Source organism: Sceloporus occidentalis, unplaced genomic scaffold, assembly GCF_023333645.1.
Source record: "Sceloporus occidentalis isolate IW3139 unplaced genomic scaffold, rSceOcc1.0.p SCAF_2, whole genome shotgun sequence".
In the NCBI taxonomy this organism is placed as follows: Eukaryota; Metazoa; Chordata; class Lepidosauria; order Squamata; family Phrynosomatidae; genus Sceloporus; species Sceloporus occidentalis.
Window position 1 is genome coordinate 243,297,764 of NW_028316982.1, and position 18,886 is coordinate 243,316,649.

Below are 18,886 nucleotides of genomic sequence, written 5' to 3' on the forward strand. Positions count from 1 at the left end.
AGACCTACTTTGTGTGTAGATTCTGTTGACTTCTGTCCTGTCTCTAATTTCTGTTCTTGGGGGATATTGTTAAACACTTGACATCTTCTAGCTCAAAGCAAATGCATATACCATCAACCATTTATACTTCTATTCATCTAATTTTCAGCCTGAATATGATATTGAAACTTACGGCTCTGATAGATAGTGATAGATTTCTTTATTGCTAATAGGGAGAGACTGGTCATGTGACAGTAAGACCTGACAGCGTCTCATAATACTGCAGAACTAAAAATGTTTTAGTTTTACAAACAGTAAACCGCAGAGCTGAGCAAAACATGCAGTGATTCCTTTTACTCTTGACCTTTGATTGTGATACAGGGTGAGAGGATTGCATTTCATTGATTTATTTTTTGAACAGCAGATATAAGGCTTTGGTGTCATTCACTGAACATAATAACTCAGATAGCAACTGGCCAACAGTTCTTGTATGGTTGGGACTCTCCTGAGAACAATTCTTAGTATGGCTGCTTGTATTTCCAAAGTAGGCATTCAATATAAAAGACAGCTCTCCTCTCAGGTGAGTGCAGACATGGGTAGATTATATTTGTGTGGACATCAGAGAGTTGCCTGCTTTTCTTTCTTTTGAAGTCTTCTTTCAGCCAAGAAGAGCCAGGCTCAAGTTGCACTTCCCACTGTTCAACTAGCAATTGTTACAACGGCAAGAAACAATCCTGCTGTGATTCTATCAAAATGCCTTCCCCCCTGCAGCATGCTTGAGTATCTGCATCGAAAATTCCTTGATTTGACAGAACCAGGGAGACAGAACAGGTTTTGTGTGAAGTTTTTCAACTAGCCTTTCATTCTGGGACTTTGAATTCTCCCAGAGATGTAAAATGCTCATAGAGAGAAGTAGCCAGATATTGCACACACTCACTTTAGGAAGTTTCTCAGCTCCAAAAAAATTACCTAATGTAGTTTCAATTGTATAAAACACCTTAATTTCTATTCTCCTGATCCTATGTGATACTGGATGTGATGATCACTATTTTGTTGTTCTACTGTTATTTCAGAGTACAGTTATCCCTCCATTTTCACGAGGGATCTATTCCAGCCCCCCTCCTCGTGAAAATGGAAAATGGGGTGGCAAGGTCTGCATGATTCTCACCTCTGCATATAGGTATGACTTTAAAGAGACTTTGCAGGTCTCTTGCCTTGGGGTTTCCACTGCAGGTGACTTGATTCAGCTGAATGACGGGTGCTGGTTCCACCATCTGAATAGTTGCTGTCCTCTGTTGACACCCACTTTCAGGTAGGCAATCTACTTCCCAGCTAGTAAGTCATGGTGGGATGGCTGATAATGGGGTGGGAGGATTCTATGGACAGTACTTAGGGGGAGGCTATTGTTTATGTTCCACTTCTCCAGAACCTGGAACTAGGCCTAACCAGAAACAGATGAGAGACTCCATTATTGTACTGACCACTCAACTCTCCACCATTTGCCCATCTAAGGTGATCTCATGTATTGATGACCTTCAGCCTTACCTAGGGTGTCTTAGGATTTCAAAGCCAACACAACAACCATGAGGCTATTTGATGTTGCCATTGACACAACTTGGAGTTTTCACATAGATAGGAAATTTGGAATCTGGTTTGGGTGAATCTTCATGGACTCCCTTACTGGGCAAAATCATACTCTGGTGAATTTCAGATTATGTGGTCTAATTTAAATAATAATACAGTCCGCCCTTGGCTTACGTAGGGGATCCGTTCCGCACCCCACCCCCATTTAAGCCAAATAGCGCACATGCTCAAGCCCCATTCAAGTGAAAGTGGCTCGTGCATGCAATGATGAGGTGGTGCACGCCCCCTTCATCCGAATGGATGCGCTGCCCCTTGTGCCCTGTGCGCTCCCGTGCGGCTTTCACAATATGCTAAAAGCTACGTATAGTGCACCCTCGTATGATGCAGGCACACTATAATAATAATAATAATAATAATAATAATTTTTATTTATATTTTCTGCCTCTCTGCAGATCAAGGCGGGATTACAACAATAAAAACAACAATGACAAGATTAAAACTACAATGTCATATAAAATACACTCAATAAAATAATACAGTGCGCTTTTGGCTTACGTGGGGGATCCATTCCCGATTCCCCCCGCGTAAGCCAAATACCGCGCATGCTCAAGTTCCATTCATGTGAATGGGGCTCGTGCATGTGGTGGCGCAGCGGCGTCCCCCATTCATCCGAATGGGACGCACTGCTCCTTGTGCTCCACACACTCTCGCATGGCTTTGCGCGTATGCTCAAATCCACATATAGCTCGCCTGTGTATAATGCAGGCGCGCTGTATACCATTACCAATACAATGTATTGACTAAATCGTCATTTAAAATACATATCATCACAAATAGAGGTGGAGTATTTCTAACTCTCTTATAACAAATTGGGTGGATAGGCCTGCCGGAAGAGATCTGTCTTAAGTGCCTTCTTAAAGGCATGTAAGGTGGTAATAAGACTCCTCTGGCACCTCGTTCCATAGTTTGGGGGCTACAGCAGTAAACCCTCTGTGGGAAGTTGTTATTAACCTGATCTTAGAATATTCTAATAGTTGCTTCTTGGGTGTTCTAAGAGTGCGGGGCAGATTGTGTAGGGAGAGGCATTCCCTCAAGTAACTCAGACCTAAGCTATGTAGGGCTTTAAAGGTAATGACCAACACTTTGTACTGCACCCGGAAGGTAATTGGCAGCCAATGAAGAGATTTTAGTACTGGTGTTATATGGTCAGACCTAGGTGTTCCGTTGACCAATCTGGCTGTTGCATTTTGAACAAATTGAAGCTTCCGAACTTGGTACAGAGGTAGCCCCATGTAGAGCGCATTACAGAAATCTAAACGAGAGATTACCAGTGCATGTATCACTGCTTCAAGGTCCTTTTGGTCCAGGTAGGGACGCAGTTGGCGTATCAACCAAAGTTGCTACCAAGCACTCCTTGCCGTCGCATCCACTTGAAATGACAATTGTAGCGACGGGTCCGGGAGTACTCCCAAACTGTGAACTTCGTCCTTTAGGGGAAGTGTGACCCCGTCCGGGACTGGTTGACAAATCTCCATCCCCGGACTTGAGGTACCTATCGCAAGTACCTCCGTTTTCTCTGGATTGAGCTTGAGTTTGTTTTCCCTCATCCAGCCCGTTACCAACTCAAGGCAGGCATCCAGAGGAGAGATGCCATCCTTAGTCACTGCAGCTGAAGAAATTTAAGGAACGTCTTATAGTTTACTAGGAGACCAAATACATTATTATGCCATTGCTATGTGGTGAACATACTCCATTACCATTGCATCCTTGGATTCTTGCCTAGCTTTTTCTAGGTGGGTTAGAGCTTGGTCCTCAAGAGTTTGCACTGGAGTTCTTGATGGTATGCTGTGACATGTAGTAGACACTTTATTTTTTTTAAAAAAATGCTCACATCTGTTGCAAATTAAGATGAAGATTATAGTTTGGGTCTCTCTGTGCAGTATATTCATTTTTAAATGAAATTCCAAGTGCAGGTGTAGTATACCTTTAAGCTCCTATGGGTCTTAAAGCCTGGCTATCTGAACAAATACTAATGTCCATATATTGAGGGTTCCTTAAGAGGCCTCACTTCCCTGCTTCTTCAGTGGGTGTTGGCCAATGCTCAGAAAGAAAACCTTCTTGGATTTAGCCTTTTCTTTCTAGAAGAATCTTTTTGACACCAACATAGTTATGGTGCCACAGGAAACCATTTTTGTTGTTCTAGGCTTTTTAGCTTATGAGTTTTTGTTGTATTTTATACTGTGTACTTTAGATTTTGAGGTGTATTTTTATGTTGTAAACTTTGCTGAATGAAATATACATTTAAAAAATAAATAATTTAATTTTTATGTGAGCTAGTGTTCAGTTTATCATGCTGGCTAAATATTTAAACATCTTGTGAAAAATAAGATCTTGTTTATCGTCTTTTGTTTTTCAATATCAGGACAGCTTCTGCAGCCTTTTAAATACTGACACTGTACAAACACTTGTGATTTAATTAGCCACAAATCTATAGTGGAACATGCATTTTAACAATCCTTAAATGTTTAGAATGTTTCTAACTGGATGTAAGGTAATTTTTGTAACCATTTTATTATTTTATGCTGGTTGTATGCCGTAATAAATTCATTAATAAATGTTTAGAGAGGTAGTAAGAGTTAATGGAAAATGTAGACACAGTGAGTTCATTATTTCCAAAGAACTGAGGGAGAACAATTTTTGAATAATTGTATTTTCAATTGATTTGTTTTTATATGCCTCCCCCATATTATTCTTTCAAAACAGTTTTTCCTCTAAGGAACTGACAAAATTTAATTTGCAGTGTGATTAGCTTTAAGATATTAGTTGCATAAAGTCCACTATGATGTGGCACAATAGTTTGGTTGGTGTTAAAATACAGTTTCTTCAGAGAGTTTTTGTTAGTTTGCAGTCTGACCTTATGTTTGCAGAAGCATGGACGATGTGCAGAAACAGCACAATGCAATTGTGGTAAACCTGTCTTAATTAAGAGCTTTGGAAATGTTATACAGGTATTTGAACAGCAAATCCCAGGACCTTCAACCAGTATGTCCATGGCATGTTGGCTCAAGGATTGTGGGGTTTATAGTCCAAAAAGAGATATTTTAAAGTCCTCCTTAAATTATTGTTGTGTTTTTCTGGCAGAATATAATGCCTCCATAATAGAGTCTGTTGTTTATCACAGGTGGATAAACTGGTTCATGGGTTACATGTGGCTCTTGAAAAAAATGTGTCTGTTTACTGCAGTTCAACAGTGTGAGAAATTTAGAGAAGAATTGAAAACTGATTTGAACGAGATTGTTTTATTCCTAGCTCCCTAGTTCCTAATGGCTCCCCAACACCCCAGGCAATTGTTGCAGGGAAGAGGTATTGCAGGCTGTGGTAGTAGAAGAAGGTGAAAGCATTTGCTTGCAGGGCTTGTGAGAGTAAGGAAGTCTTGAAGACAACAAGGTAAGCTTAGGTTGGTTAGAGATAGTGCTTCCAGCTTAACTTGCAAGGAGAAGGGGTGAATTTGACATAGATAATTGATTGTTTGAGTAGCTCTCTGAAATATATTTTTGTTTCTATTTTGGTCCCTTCAGTAGAGGTGAACAAGGTGTAATAACAGTTACCTAAATCATTTTAGAGATTTCAGCAGAATTTCAGTTGATCTCTTTATTAGTGGATCATTATGTAACAGAAGTAGCTGTGTAGCTAAAGAAAGAATTCTGTGAAACTCGGAGCCTTAACATCTTGCCCAGAATAGATTATTTTTTCCTCCCTGCTGGCAGCTTTGGCTCAGGTCTTCACTTGAAATATTTTGGATTGTCTTTTGTGTTTAGCAAAAAATTGCAAAAATCTTCTGTACTTTCATTACTTACTAAGAGGTAATTGGTTTTTACTTCTAGCTATGTAGTTTCTGTAGAAAAGCACTTAAAATACTACTATGAATATCTGCTTCTGTGTCTAGGTTTCATATTCATTCATTCATTCATTCATTCATATATTTGTCTATGTATTCATAACGGTCCTTGATTCAGAGAAGAAACTCCCTGCCTCATTTCCCCATATTTTGGTTCCAATTTTTCATCCAAAATTATATTCAATAAATATATTTTTGGATCCTGCTGTTTTACATGTTTATGGCTGGAAGAAAGACTTATGCACAGAAATAGAAAGAGAAAACAATACCGAATATGAATGATTGGCTGATGAAATTGTATTAGGTTATAGAAATTGATAAACTGACACATCTAGTCAAAAAAGAAGCTATGAGTAAATTTGAAAAACAATGGAGCCCACTGATAAAATTCTTGAAAACAAAATGGGGAAATGACTTCATGATTGGTCTGGAGTAAATAAAATGACCATGAAAATTGAGACAAGACATTTATTATATTAGAATTGGATGAACTTCATAATCAAGCTAAGATTATGAATACCTCTTGATAGATGAAGTATGTTTACTACAATTAAATGTAATTTATAGTTTATATTATTGGGTGATCACAATATAGTTCAAATTAACAGACGAATTTCAAGAGAAAGAAGAAAGGGAAAGAAGACAATATGAACTCTTTTTATCTTTCTTGTTTGAATTGATATTTGATGTATACTTTGTTCTTCTTTATAGTTATGCTTTAAAGATTTTTTAAAAAAAACTAATAAAGATTATTTAATAATAATAAAAAAGAAAATCCCTGCCCCCATTATTTGCTATCCATCAAATTCTATGTATAGTTTCAGATGCATGTGAGCTGCTAGTGAGGGCTGAGGAGTGAAAACATGCAGGATTTTCAGGCAGCTAATTCACATTGCAGAGTTATTTGAGAAGGTTCTTATTTTCTAAAACAGAAAGGCACTTTGCATTGCAGAAAGGTAACATAAATCTGAATTGGTTGTGGCAGTTCATCTATTTATTTTACTACAAGATGTTTGGAAAATTAATTTGGTGCCTGGGGATGACATATAAACTGCTGTAGCAGTTTTCAGTCTGAATATTTCTGCAGTAATGAATTGACAAAACTACCTCTGAGTATTCCTTGCCTATGAAAATCCTATGAAATGTATCGGTTCACCATAAGACTTGGAGGGACATATATATCCATGCTGAGTACGGGAAAGAGTGGTTGGCCCTCTTACCTTACCATATCTTGCAGTTATTTAGATGCTGTTAGATTTGCTTAGTGGAGTGGATAAAGGCCTTTTTGAAACCCAAACCACTTACCAGTTGGCCTAGACTGTGCTCAGACCAGTTAATTTAATTTGATCACACTCTGCTGTTTAACATGTTTGCGCCTAGCCTGTTCAGTTTTATTCAGTTGTCTGCATTTAATTGCAGGGAGTGTTGATGGTTGGCCCTCCAGGGACTGGTAAAACCATGCTAGCAAAGGCTGTTGCTACGGAATGTGGAACAACTTTCTTCAATGTATCTTCCTCAACTCTGACGTCAAAGTACCGAGGAGAGTCTGAAAAATTAGTCCGCTTGTTGTTTGAGATGGTACGTAATGTTGGTGCTGTAAGTACTACAGATTTTTATTATGTAACAGATATTTATACTTTTCCAACATGTTGCCTCATGTAATAATAATAATAATAATAATAATGATAATAATATTTATTTATATGCTGCCCCTCTACAAGATGCAATCAGGGCGGCTTACAAAGATTAAAAAGCATATATTTCAACACGCTCAATCCCCCCTCTTAAAATACAATTAAACAATGTAAGAATTAAAACATACATAAGAATAAAATAAATTAAGAAAATTTTATACAGTAAACTATAAACCGTGACTAAAGTGTGGTTGGAGTTCTTAGAGTTCTTCTGATGGCCGGAGAAACTATTCAGGAAAGGCCTGCTGGAAGAGATCCGTCTTTATAGCTTTTTAAAAGCTGTTTAGGGTGGTAATATGATGGTAATGTACAAAATAGTCGTTAAATGAAATAGTCCCTATGAAATGGGTAAAGTTATAGGATGATTACTGTTGACACATCCTTTTCAGTAGCTGCATTGAGGCTTCAGAACACCGATTTTCAGTTTTGGTATTGTCAGGGCATAATTTGGGGGTAGGTATCTCAGATCTTGTTCTGCAGAATGAATGGGTGGGTTCTCAAATATAGAACTGGCTTGCCACATTTTGTGGGAAGTAATACAATCTAAAGAGTGTCCTCTCCATAACAAAATTAAACTCAGAATAAAAAAAAATCACATATAGTTATACTTCTCTAGCCAGCACTTCTGTTCTTCACAGTGCCCAGAAAAACCATGGATATTTGAACTAATTGTATCAGAATTTAAAATAACAAGGTTTGGGGTGTGGCTAGTTCGTCTTTTGGGGCAACTGCAGGCGCTGCTTTCTTGGAAGTTTTGCTTTTCTCATTGTCAGGGCTTGATATTTCTTTCAGCCTTCTGGTGGTTTCTTGGTTTCTTCCAAATTTTTCTACTTTGTCATTCATTCTTTTATAACACTTATAATATGTAGAGCTGTATGTATGTCCTGTGACATACATTGCTATATCACACATTTACAAAGGGAAACTGGTTTGAAAGAGATAGATATAGGTATATAAATAAATATAAAGTATTGCTATCCTTCAACTGTCTTGGTAACACTAGTAGATCTGACCTGTCTCCCTGCCTTTGATTTGAATTGTATAGCAATGGAACAAATATACATACCACATCTTATTTATGTATGATTGGAAACATTTTGAGGACAGGTCTGATATCAAACAGTACTTGCTTTACTGGGACAGAGACAAGATCCATGTGGTCATATTCTGAAGTACCAGAATAATTTTAAGTAGAGATTTGCAGAAACGTCCCAAATCCTAGATTCTGGGTATACCAGTTCCCTTACAGCATGCACTATCTGGAAGCAATACTGCAGTGGTGCTACCTACTATTTACTCTGCTTACAATCTTTTCCATAACCAGTCTCATATTTTGTATGCTGATTGGTTTTTAAACCTGGTAGCTATAAAAGTTTCCAAAGCATCTTATCAATGTTTTCCTTCGAGTTCCCCCCAGACTTAGCAGTTAGTACGTTATGGAGAGAAGTGAGTGGACAAAAACATTATTTTCCTGCATATATCTGTTATTTAATTAAACATCTTTTTTCTGTAGTCATTGTAAGTTCCCTAAATTTTATTCAAACTGGCTTGGTTTAGCAACAGAAATATAGTTAATGCTCTCTGTACCAGTATAACATTGTCATTATCAAATATGACTGTAACATTATGCAATTTTGTATGTTCTGTGAGCTCATTTATGCTTATATTGTGGAAGTAATTTCTGTCTTTGTTTTAAGGCTAGATTTTATGCACCTGCAACCATTTTTATTGATGAAATTGACTCTATCTGTAGTCGCAGAGGCACTTCTGATGAACATGAGGCAAGCCGCAGAGTCAAATCTGAGCTGCTTGTTCAGATGGATGGTAATGAGTGTTTCATATCATCATTGGAACTTCTCTTTCAGTATTTTAAATAGTTTTTACCTCACCTTAAGTGAGAATGAGTACAGGCAAAGTAGGAAAATGTCCTCAGATGCTCATGTTTTTAGCAGTTTGAGAAATATCAAGGCCTACTTCAAACACATACTAAGAGTTATCATATTTCTTACAATAAGGTACAATTAAGACACAACAGCAAAAGACCTGTGATAGACACAAGTTTAAAATAAAAGCTACCATCACCAAGCAGGTGATAATATGACTGTCATGAAAGCAATGGTAACATAAAGTATTACAATAAAATAATATAATATTGAGTATATAAAAATAAATATATACAACAAATTATCAACCAATTAATATATCAAGTGGAGGGGAAAATATTCTTAGTCTGTAGTAAGTGAATGCAAAGCTATCCACAAGATCACCTAACATATCCATACGCCCTTTAAAAAGCAAACGCTGTAGAGATACGTTAGAAGTTACAGGATAACAGTCAAAGGCGGGATACATACCGCCATTTAGTACGTATAGGATACGTACTAGGGTTAGGAAGGGGCGGTGCTTCCGCACCCCCCTAACCCTAGTACGTATCCTATACGTACTAAATGGCGGTGCCCCTTCCACATGGGCGCCGCCATCTTTACGTATCGGACGCTGAGCGTCCGTACGTGTCGCAGCCTTTATGAAGTAGCGAGTGCGCCCCTGGCGCCTCGCTACGTCACAAACGCGACTGAAAAAGAAGCTCCATTTTGGAGCTTCTTTTTCGGTCCGCGCGGGAGCCGCGCCGTCTGAAGGCTCCGGCTCCCCCACGGATCTACCGGCGGCGGCGGCAGACTGCCGCAAAGCGGCGGTTTGTACCCCGCCAAAATATTGTCAAAAGAAAATATGAAATGCTTCTACCAGATCTGAGCTGCAGAGATTCTCTTGTTACAAAACCTGGAGTAAAGGATATAGATTGAGGTTGTCACATTTGTTGATAATAAATGATAATAAATTAAATAAATTATCTAGGATGATGAGAATAAAAGAGGCTATAAAGTGTTCCAAAAAGTTGTCTAAACTGGGAGAATGGACTTAAAAATGATAAATGAACATTAATTGAAATCAAGTGTGAAGTGATGGATAGTTGAGCCCCAAATCCTGACTTTGTGGAGATGCTGATGGGATGTGAATTAACAGACACTGATTAAAATATCTGGGGGGCTGCAGTTGCTATCTGTGTGACAGTGTCTATCTAGTGTGTTATCTTTTGTTAAAAAAGAAAGAAAAAACATATTCCAACCTGGGCATAATTGGAAAAAGGAATCAGAAATAAAACTGGCCATATCATGTTGCCCTATATGAACCAATGGTGTGACCCACTTGGAATACTGTGTACAGTTCTGTTCACTGCACTTAAAAAGTATATTGTAGAAATGAGAAATTTGCAGGAAAGAGCAACCAAAATAACTAAAGGAATGGGGCAACTTGCCTATGAGGACAGACTGCAATGTTTGGGATGGTTTGGCTTAGGAAGAAGGCAAGAAAGAGAAGACATAATAAAAGATAAAATAAAATTATGCCTCTCTCAAGGTCATCCACTGAAACTAAATGCTGGGAAACTTGTAACAGATAAAAGTCAGTACGCAGAGCATAGGTATAGTATTAAATTTGCTTGCCACAAGATGACATAATGGCTTTCAACCAATGGCTTCAAAAGAGGACTGGATAGATTTGTGGTGAATGGGCCCTTCTAGTCAGGGTGGCTATATGTCATCTCCAGCATCACAGGCATTATGCCTCTGGGTATCTGCTGCTGGAGAGCACAAGATGAGGTGTGCAGTTGCATTCATGCCCTGTTAGTGGGCTTCTTACAGACCACTGATTGGTCACTGTGTCAACAGACTCTTGGACTAGATAGTTCCTCAGTCTAATTTGTTATTGTGTGCCTTCAAGTTGTTTCTGACTTATGGCAATCTTTAGGCCTTTTTTTTTTTGCAAGATGTTCAGATTTGTTCAGAGGAGATTTGCCATTGCCTTTCCATGAGGCTGAGAGCATATGCCTTGCTCAAGGTCACTTTGTGGCAGAGCTGGGAATTGAACCCTGGTCTCCAGAGTAGTAGTCCAACCCTCAAACCACTATGCCATGCTGGCTCTGAGCCTGTACTAGGGCTCAGGTAGGACTGAGCGTTCACATGCTCAAATCCCTATTTGCGCAGCCCAGGTGCCATCTTGGCGCATGCCCGTCCAGACAGCGTACGCCATGATGACGTCCCTCATGCGCAGCACCCAAATGGTGCAGTGCATGAGGGGCGTCATACAACTTATAGTGCCTCTTCCATGGTGCAAATAGGAGCCGCATTTCATGGCTCCTTTTTACACTGGGTTGGGGGCGTGATGTGTGGTTGCCATGTCCCCAACCCAGTGTTTCCAGGGGCGGCATAAAGCCGCACCTTACCATGGTGTCTATACAGCCCCTCTCTCAATCTAATTCACTGTGGCTTCAATATGCCCAAAGTGTCAAGAGCATTAGCAGCAGATACACTAGAACTCCCCTTTTGCCAACATGTCATTTTATGGCTTCATGTTTATCTGTGTGTGGGTGTGTGAGCGTGCATACACACACACACACACACACACACACACACACACACACACGCCTGTGTTTGAGAGGGGGGCTAAGTGAATTTCTTATCTTATCACCAGCGAAAGGGCTCAAGCTCAACTCAGGCTTGCAGCCTTCCGAGGTCGCTAAAATGAGTACCCAGATTATTGGGGGCAATTAGTTTACACTTTGTAAACCGCTTAGGGAGTGCTTAAGTGCACTGATAAGCAGTATAGAAATGTACTTGCTATTGCTATTGCTATCTCCAGGTCACCTTAGGAAGGTAGCAGAGATAAAAAAAGACATTCCCTGTTGTGGACATGTGCATAATCATTTTAAATAAATATATAAATAAATAATTTCCCCAGTATTGAATTAAAAGGAAAGAAAATGGATATATTCGGTTGTAGAAATACATCCTTTCTTCCTTCCAGGAGTAGGAGGCGCACTTGAGAATGATGACCCTTCAAGGATGGTGATGGTATTGGCTGCTACAAATTTTCCCTGGGACATTGATGAAGCTTTGAGAAGGAGACTAGAGAAAAGGATTTATATACCGTTGCCAACAGGTTGGATGTGCCGTATTCTCTAAATGCAATTTTCATGCGTGTGTTTTTCCTATAGTGTAGTATTAAAAAACCTATTGATAACTTCTGTTACCAACATTGCATTTTCATAGGTTAATAATTTGCCTGTTTTTAAAAAAATGTTTGAGATTGCACAATGAAAATATTTAATTGCAGCCCCATTGGGTGAGATCATGACTTCTGAATCCAAGTTCATTTAGTTAAGCATGGAATTAAATAATACATACATACATACAATGGAATTACTCTTAATTTTTAAGAGGCAGCCCTGTAATAAGCATCCAAGGCAGCCCATAGATACCTCTAAAGATATATTGGCAGTGAACTCTTGCCAATGAATGCAGAAAAGCCAAGCCATGAATTTTCACTCTTAGGCTTGTCATGCTGTAAATCAACTCTTGCCTGACCTTTATGACTAGATTTTAAGCCTTTCAGATAGCAGCTTTTGATTGTTCCCTTGCCTGAGGATGTCTCATCATAGATTGCTTTCCTTGGCTGTCGGTCATATCTGCTATTAATTTCAGGACCCTTTATCATGTTAGGCTCGTATAGCTGTGTCTCCTTTTGAATCTGCTTGCTTTCCATTGTAAGATAAAATAAAAATGCTGTGTGACAGCAGTTGTGATTGAACTTGCAGGAGAGAATGACCTTTGTAGCTGTACAGCTAGCCTCCTGCAGATTGCAGATTCTGACATTTAATGACACATTCATGCATGACATATGGCAGCTAGTGACAGAGGCATCCCTTAAGAGGTTCTCTCTCTTTCCCTCATAATGTTTAGGAATCACTTATCATCTGGTGATGTTGATGAGGGGATTTTTTACCCTTTCTTTACATTATTGGTTTCTACTGTTGGAATTAGGACTCCCATGGGACATCAAACTGTATACCAAATTAATCTAAATGGTAACAGAGAAGTGGGAGGAGATGGAAAAAATATTTTTTTAAATCAGAAAATTTTGGAAAAATGAAAAAAATTATATTAGTTCCCTTTACAGATTGAAACTTACTTGTGTAGGTTAAGAAAATAAAATGTATTACGTATAAAATTTTGGCATAAAATTAACATGTTTGAATTTCCTTATTATTTTTTTTTAAATTGTGTGTGGGTTACAAATGGAGCTATAAAGTCCCAAACTGTAAGAAGCTTGTTTGATTTTGTCAGTTTATCAGGAGAATGCAAAACTAAATACAGACATCATCAATATTAGTAAAACAGAGAAAATTATTTTGTCTCCTCAAGTTCTTCATAGCGTAAAGCAGACATTAAGCATTCATCCCCATAAAAAAGAAGTGAGAACAGGAAAGTAAGGCCAGGATTTGCAATGTTCTGATGTTTTACATAGATTAAACTACATGCTTTTTAGAAATAACTTCACAGGAGTCTATATATGAACACCATGTTTTAAGCAATTTATTCATTATTGTAAGAGAAAATACTTCACAACCTATTTTTCCCATTTTTCCCTCCAGTTTTTCAAATTTACCCCAAACTTTCTAATCCCACCCCAAGTCTTCATATGTTCACAAGTAGAGAAATACATAACACAGAGGATTCATTGTGAGTGGCAAGTCTATAACATATATAACGTGTAGTTTCCACTTATAATGCAGAAGCTGAGTTTAAGGCTGGGTAAAAACATTTAAAATATTAAATACATAAATAATTTTTAGAACATACTAAAAGCTCCTCCATTTTTTAAAAAAACAAATAAACACAAGACACTTAAAAACAGCCAGAGCAGCCACTCCTAATTTTAGGAACCAATGGCCAAGCAAAATAGCATAAGCTTAGCTGCCCACTGCAAATTCAGAAGCATGGAACCAGCCTGACCTTCCCTCCCAAACCACCCAGAGTGGGACATGTCCACAGAGTCATCAAAAAGATCCAAATGACAAGTTCTTGTTTCTTGAGATTAGTATTTCACAACTTCCAAGAGATTACAGAGCAAAAATTATTACGCATGCATGGAATGTTGCTATACTAGTATAGTATAACTTTTCCAGAGGCAGAGTGTGATGGATGGGGAGGCTCATGTACTGTATCTTGTTGTTGGTGTTTATACTGTTTGTTAGCGTTCACTGGCAAAACAGATGTATGCCTTCTCTCCAGGGAAATGTGATTCTCAGTAGACCTGCATTCTTCAATAGAAAAGAGCAGGATAGACAGGAAGAGATGTGTAGACAAATGTCCTCATATTTCTTTAAATCTGGGTGGGCAGCTGCAGAGGGAGCAAGGGCCAATGCTCTCCTCTGTGAAACCTATGGGCTACACCAGCACAACCAGTACAACCAAAACTGATGTTGTATCACTTCCTGTTCAATCTTCCAGTCACCCTTTGGGAATATATTGAAATATGTGGAGGCTTTGTTGCCTCAAACTGCCATGTTTAGTAGAGCTTTTGAGCTGCTTCGGATTTGTTGGAGGAGTGAAATCACCTAAAATCAAATTGAGGCCTTGAAAACTTTCAGAGGGTTTTGAAGACTTTGGGGCTTCAAGGGCCCCCTGTGAGCTGTGCTTTGAGAATCATGTTTTGCCCATTCCTTCCTTAAAGTCTGATTGGTATCAAGATCCAAAGGGCAACCCAAAGGCCACATAGGGTTAGGATGTTTTGTTTTGAGGAATTAGTGTCATTTGATAAAATAGTTGCTTAAAGTTTTTTGGATTATGAGGTGTGTTCCTGACGTTTTGCCAGCAGCAATGGCTGGCATCTTCAGATAATGCTGGCATGGAAGGAAGTGGGGTATATCTACTGTTGGTTGACAGGAGGTGATTTGTATATTAATCTGTGTATTGTTCTTCTGCATAATTGGTGGATGGTGACCTACCAAAACACACCATACAGATCTTAGTAAAAATGGTTTTATTAGATGCAGACTTAGGCCTGGAACAGACAAGCCAAAAGCTGAGACTTCTGGCTACTTGAAGGTCATCGTTTTTACACCATGCACGCTCTCAAAGTGGCCTGAAACCTTTCCGACTCCGTGCTTCGATCCTTTGGATCAGAGCAAAAAAGAACTAGGATAATCTGGCTCCTAACGGTGCAGGTTGGGGGCAGTGGTGGTGGCCTGCATTTGGAGCGGGCCGTGTGGTCACTATGGTCCCAACCTGCTTGTGGCCAGAGTGGCCTCAGACCATTCCTTCTCTCCCGTCTATTTCAGGCCAAAGTCATACTTAGAGTAGACCCATTAAAATGAATACATATTAAGTTTCTTATGACTAATGTAGATTGCATTGATTTCACTGTATCTTGATTATATGTGTTTGGATCCAACCCATAAATTAGATTTTTCTTTAAAAAGACCTTAGGCATATATCCTGTTATTAATTCCCACTAAAGGTGACCTACTTTATTAATGATAACATGGCATATCAGTACTTATATAATTTCTCCTGATTCACCTGGCTACTTCAGTTGAAATTTACAGCTATTTAGATTGTGGTTTCTTTTATCAATTGACATATTGGTGTTTTAGAATGCAAGACTTGTCATCAGCAAATTTATTGCCAGTCACCTTTGTTGAATATTCACCTTCCTCCCGATAAAACCCAATTACAGTGGAACATTTTCAAAACTCATTACACGTTTGCAAACCTGTTATAATCAAAAGTCCTTTTTTGCAGCAAAAGGCAGAGCAGAGCTTCTGAAGATAAATCTTCGGGAAGTAGAACTGGATCCAGACATCAGCCTGGAAGAAATTGCTGAGAAAATTGAAGGCTACTCTGGTGCTGATATCACTAATGTTTGCAGGTATCCTATTTCCTATATTTGTAAGCTAAGGAAAAGTTGAATTGCTACATGAACTATTCTTACTGAACACTTACTTGAGAACACTACTGAACTCAGAATTATCTGTTTTATCCCACTTCTTTTTGAACTTATGTTTTCAGGAAATCCTTTCCACATTGAATTATCTGTTGAGGAATCAGCTGCAGAATGCTGCAGAAGATCCTCAGTACTACTCTGTTCAGATTGGATGCTTAGTTTCTTGGGTCCTTATCACACCATGCTGTTATACCATCATAGCAGTGCTTTGGTCCTGCTTTTGTTTCAGATTTATCGCACAGCATTATGTTTTTCCCAGTGCTGTTGTGCTGTAGTTGTTGGGAGTGTGATTTTTTTCATGCTGAAAATAATCTGTTAATTATCCCCTTTCCCACAATTTTGAGTGCAGGTGTTTCATTCCACTTGATTACAAGAGCAACTGATTAGTAGGTGTAGTATGGGTGTGATCTGGTTGTCTCTACCTTGCAGATTCTCAAGGAAATGTTCAAGAGGGAAACCTCAGATTACGTCTGGTGCTTGGGCAGGGAGGACAAAACTTCCAAAGATAATAGCTGTGTTTTCTGTGGTCTATACTCTTGAAACCCTTTAAAAAATCTATATGATTTGCTCTTATAGTACAATAATGCTGTGATCCTTGCTTGTTAACCATTTAGTCACTATTCAGATGACTTCAGATACATGGAGATGTTTTCCAAAGATTTCTCTACTGCTTTCCTGTACTATCACACCACAGTGTTGCCACAACAGCATTACTTTTTTAAAATTATTTTGAATTTATTTAATAGCATTACGATGGCTTAATGAATACAAATGAAGTGGTTTTAGAACAGGACAACCTGAAATGATTGATAGCGTGATAAAAACTTTTGTTTTCCACAGGAGAAGAATTGTATGGTCTGTTTCTCTTCCTGTGCAATCTCTCATGATGAGAGATTTGGACAGTGATGGGTGAGCTGTAATGACATCATTCTGTAATAATGTTATTATGGATACATGGATTTGATCATCCACCAGCTTCAAAATATAAATTCCACAAAGCAAATCTTGATTTTGAGCACCCACACAAATTGGTATCCATGGGAAGTCCTAGAACCAATCCCAGCGAATACCAAGGGCCAACTGTATATTGAAGCCAACCAATAACAAAGCAGAAAGTGGGGCAAATGGGGTGGTGATAACAGCAGTAGTACAGTTGAAAAATCTGTGCAAATCTTGCTATTACAAAGCATATGTGGCAAGACTGTGATACACAGTATTAGTAATCATTGTGAGTACAGCTGAAGCGGTTTTCAAATGGTATAACCTGGCATAACTGCATGGTGTAATAGGGGCCTTGATAATTGTTCCTTGTGAACTATCATTGAGCCCTAAAGCATATTTAATGTTCCTTTTTGATTGTGCATTTGCAGGAGAAATTGGTAATGTGGGTCAGGTTACCAATTTAGGAATACTTGTCTGGCATTAGTGATCTTATTGATGAATCCCTGATCAGTGTCTGAAGAATCCCAAGGTTCACCAGAAAATTTCCAGAAAAAACATATTTTGAAAGCAGTTCCCTTGGTTTAATACAGTTGAAAATGAAGCTAAAATAAAATCTTTGTTGTTTGCAAATTTTGCATATTTTTTATTGTGCAAATTTTGCTCTCAAATTGCAGGTGCGGATTATATCAAGACTGCCATACTTAGAATAGATTTACTGAAATCATTAGGACTCAATTAATAATAATAATAATAATAATAATAATAATAATAATAATTTTTATTATTATTAATATTCAGCTTAATCTCTAGGGATCCAAGCAGATTATAACAGTTAAAGAGAATACATTAAAAATTCCAAGATCCCCATCCCTCCCCCAGTCATAAAAACATAATTAAATGCTAAAAGGAGATTAACCAAGAAAAGGAGTTAAAATATTAATATACAATAACAATTAAAATGAAATAAGAGTTTCAAGATGTCATAGGATGCAGCCACAAAAGCTTACAGAAGAGAAATCTTGTTAGTCTCTTAAGGTGTCACTAACTTCTTTCTTGTTATTTCTGGTGTGATAGGCCAGCACAGCTGTCCCCTGGAAATTTTTATGGTAGAACTTAAATTAGTCTTGACTAGCCTGCCCCATGGATTTCACTGGGTCTGTTTTAAGTATGGCTGCATCTGTATCCAACCCATTATCTTTACAATAATGGGAAAGATTAGCAACAAGGGGTGGCAAAATTAAGAGAGACTACTTTGGTTGCAGCTAACATTGTTTAGTCTTTGTACTAGAAACTTGTTCCTAAAGTTGCAATTAAAGACTGGCTTTTCAAAAAGGAAAGAACTGTTGAAATGGACAAATAAAGTGCTTTGGAGAAATGCCATATCATCCCTCCTCTGGATAAATGGGAAGCAAAAGCAGAACTAATGAGCAAGAAACAGCAGGGGTTAAAATATCTGTGCATCCTGCTAAAAAATCCTGTGGAAAATAATAAGTCTTGGCCTGCTTTCTAATATTTTTTAAAGCAGGCATATCTCCATAAGAAGAATCTTTTAACACCAGTGTACCACTAATGAAAAGATCTTGTTTCTCCCATACAGAACCATTGTATGCCTCTGACAGTGGGAATCCTCAGAGCATGGTCTCTGACGATAACGTGTACTGGCTATATACCCTGGATATGTTTAAGGAGCAAGCTAGGAGGTTACTAAGCAACTACAAGAACTTCAGTACTGACAGAGCTGCCTGTCTGAATTGTCACTCTGTGCCCGCTTCCTCGTTCTGTGCTTGGCTGGATTGAAGCAGTTGGGGCCCTGGTGCAGTTCCAGAAACAAGACCTTCCTTTGTGCAGTTCTGCAGACTCCACTGTTGGAGTGCTGACTTTATGTAGTGAACTTGTGACAGATTAGGCTTGGGAGCCCTGTTGGGCATAGACACCCCCCTGAGGGATT

The 18,886-nt window shown here is 38.5% G+C and overlaps 1 protein-coding gene across 5 annotated transcripts in view; it reads left to right on the forward strand.

The window, feature by feature from the left end:
- The window catches only part of KATNAL1 (katanin catalytic subunit A1 like 1), a 46,030-nt gene that overhangs the window by 22,912 nt on the left and 4,232 nt on the right, over positions 1 to 18,886 (forward strand). For 3 of the 5 annotated variants that reach the window (XM_089512554.1, XM_089512550.1, XM_089512552.1), the window contains exons 7-10: positions 6,881 to 7,057; positions 8,853 to 8,979; positions 12,016 to 12,150; positions 15,795 to 15,921. In XM_089512554.1, coding sequence (XP_089368680.1) covers positions 6,881 to 7,057; positions 8,853 to 8,979; positions 12,016 to 12,150; positions 15,795 to 15,921 — 566 coding nt within the window. The remainder of the gene's footprint in view (positions 1 to 6,880; positions 7,058 to 8,852; positions 8,980 to 12,015; positions 12,151 to 15,794; positions 15,922 to 18,886) is intronic. The other 2 variants (XM_089512551.1, XM_089512553.1) reach the window with 1 other exon arrangement.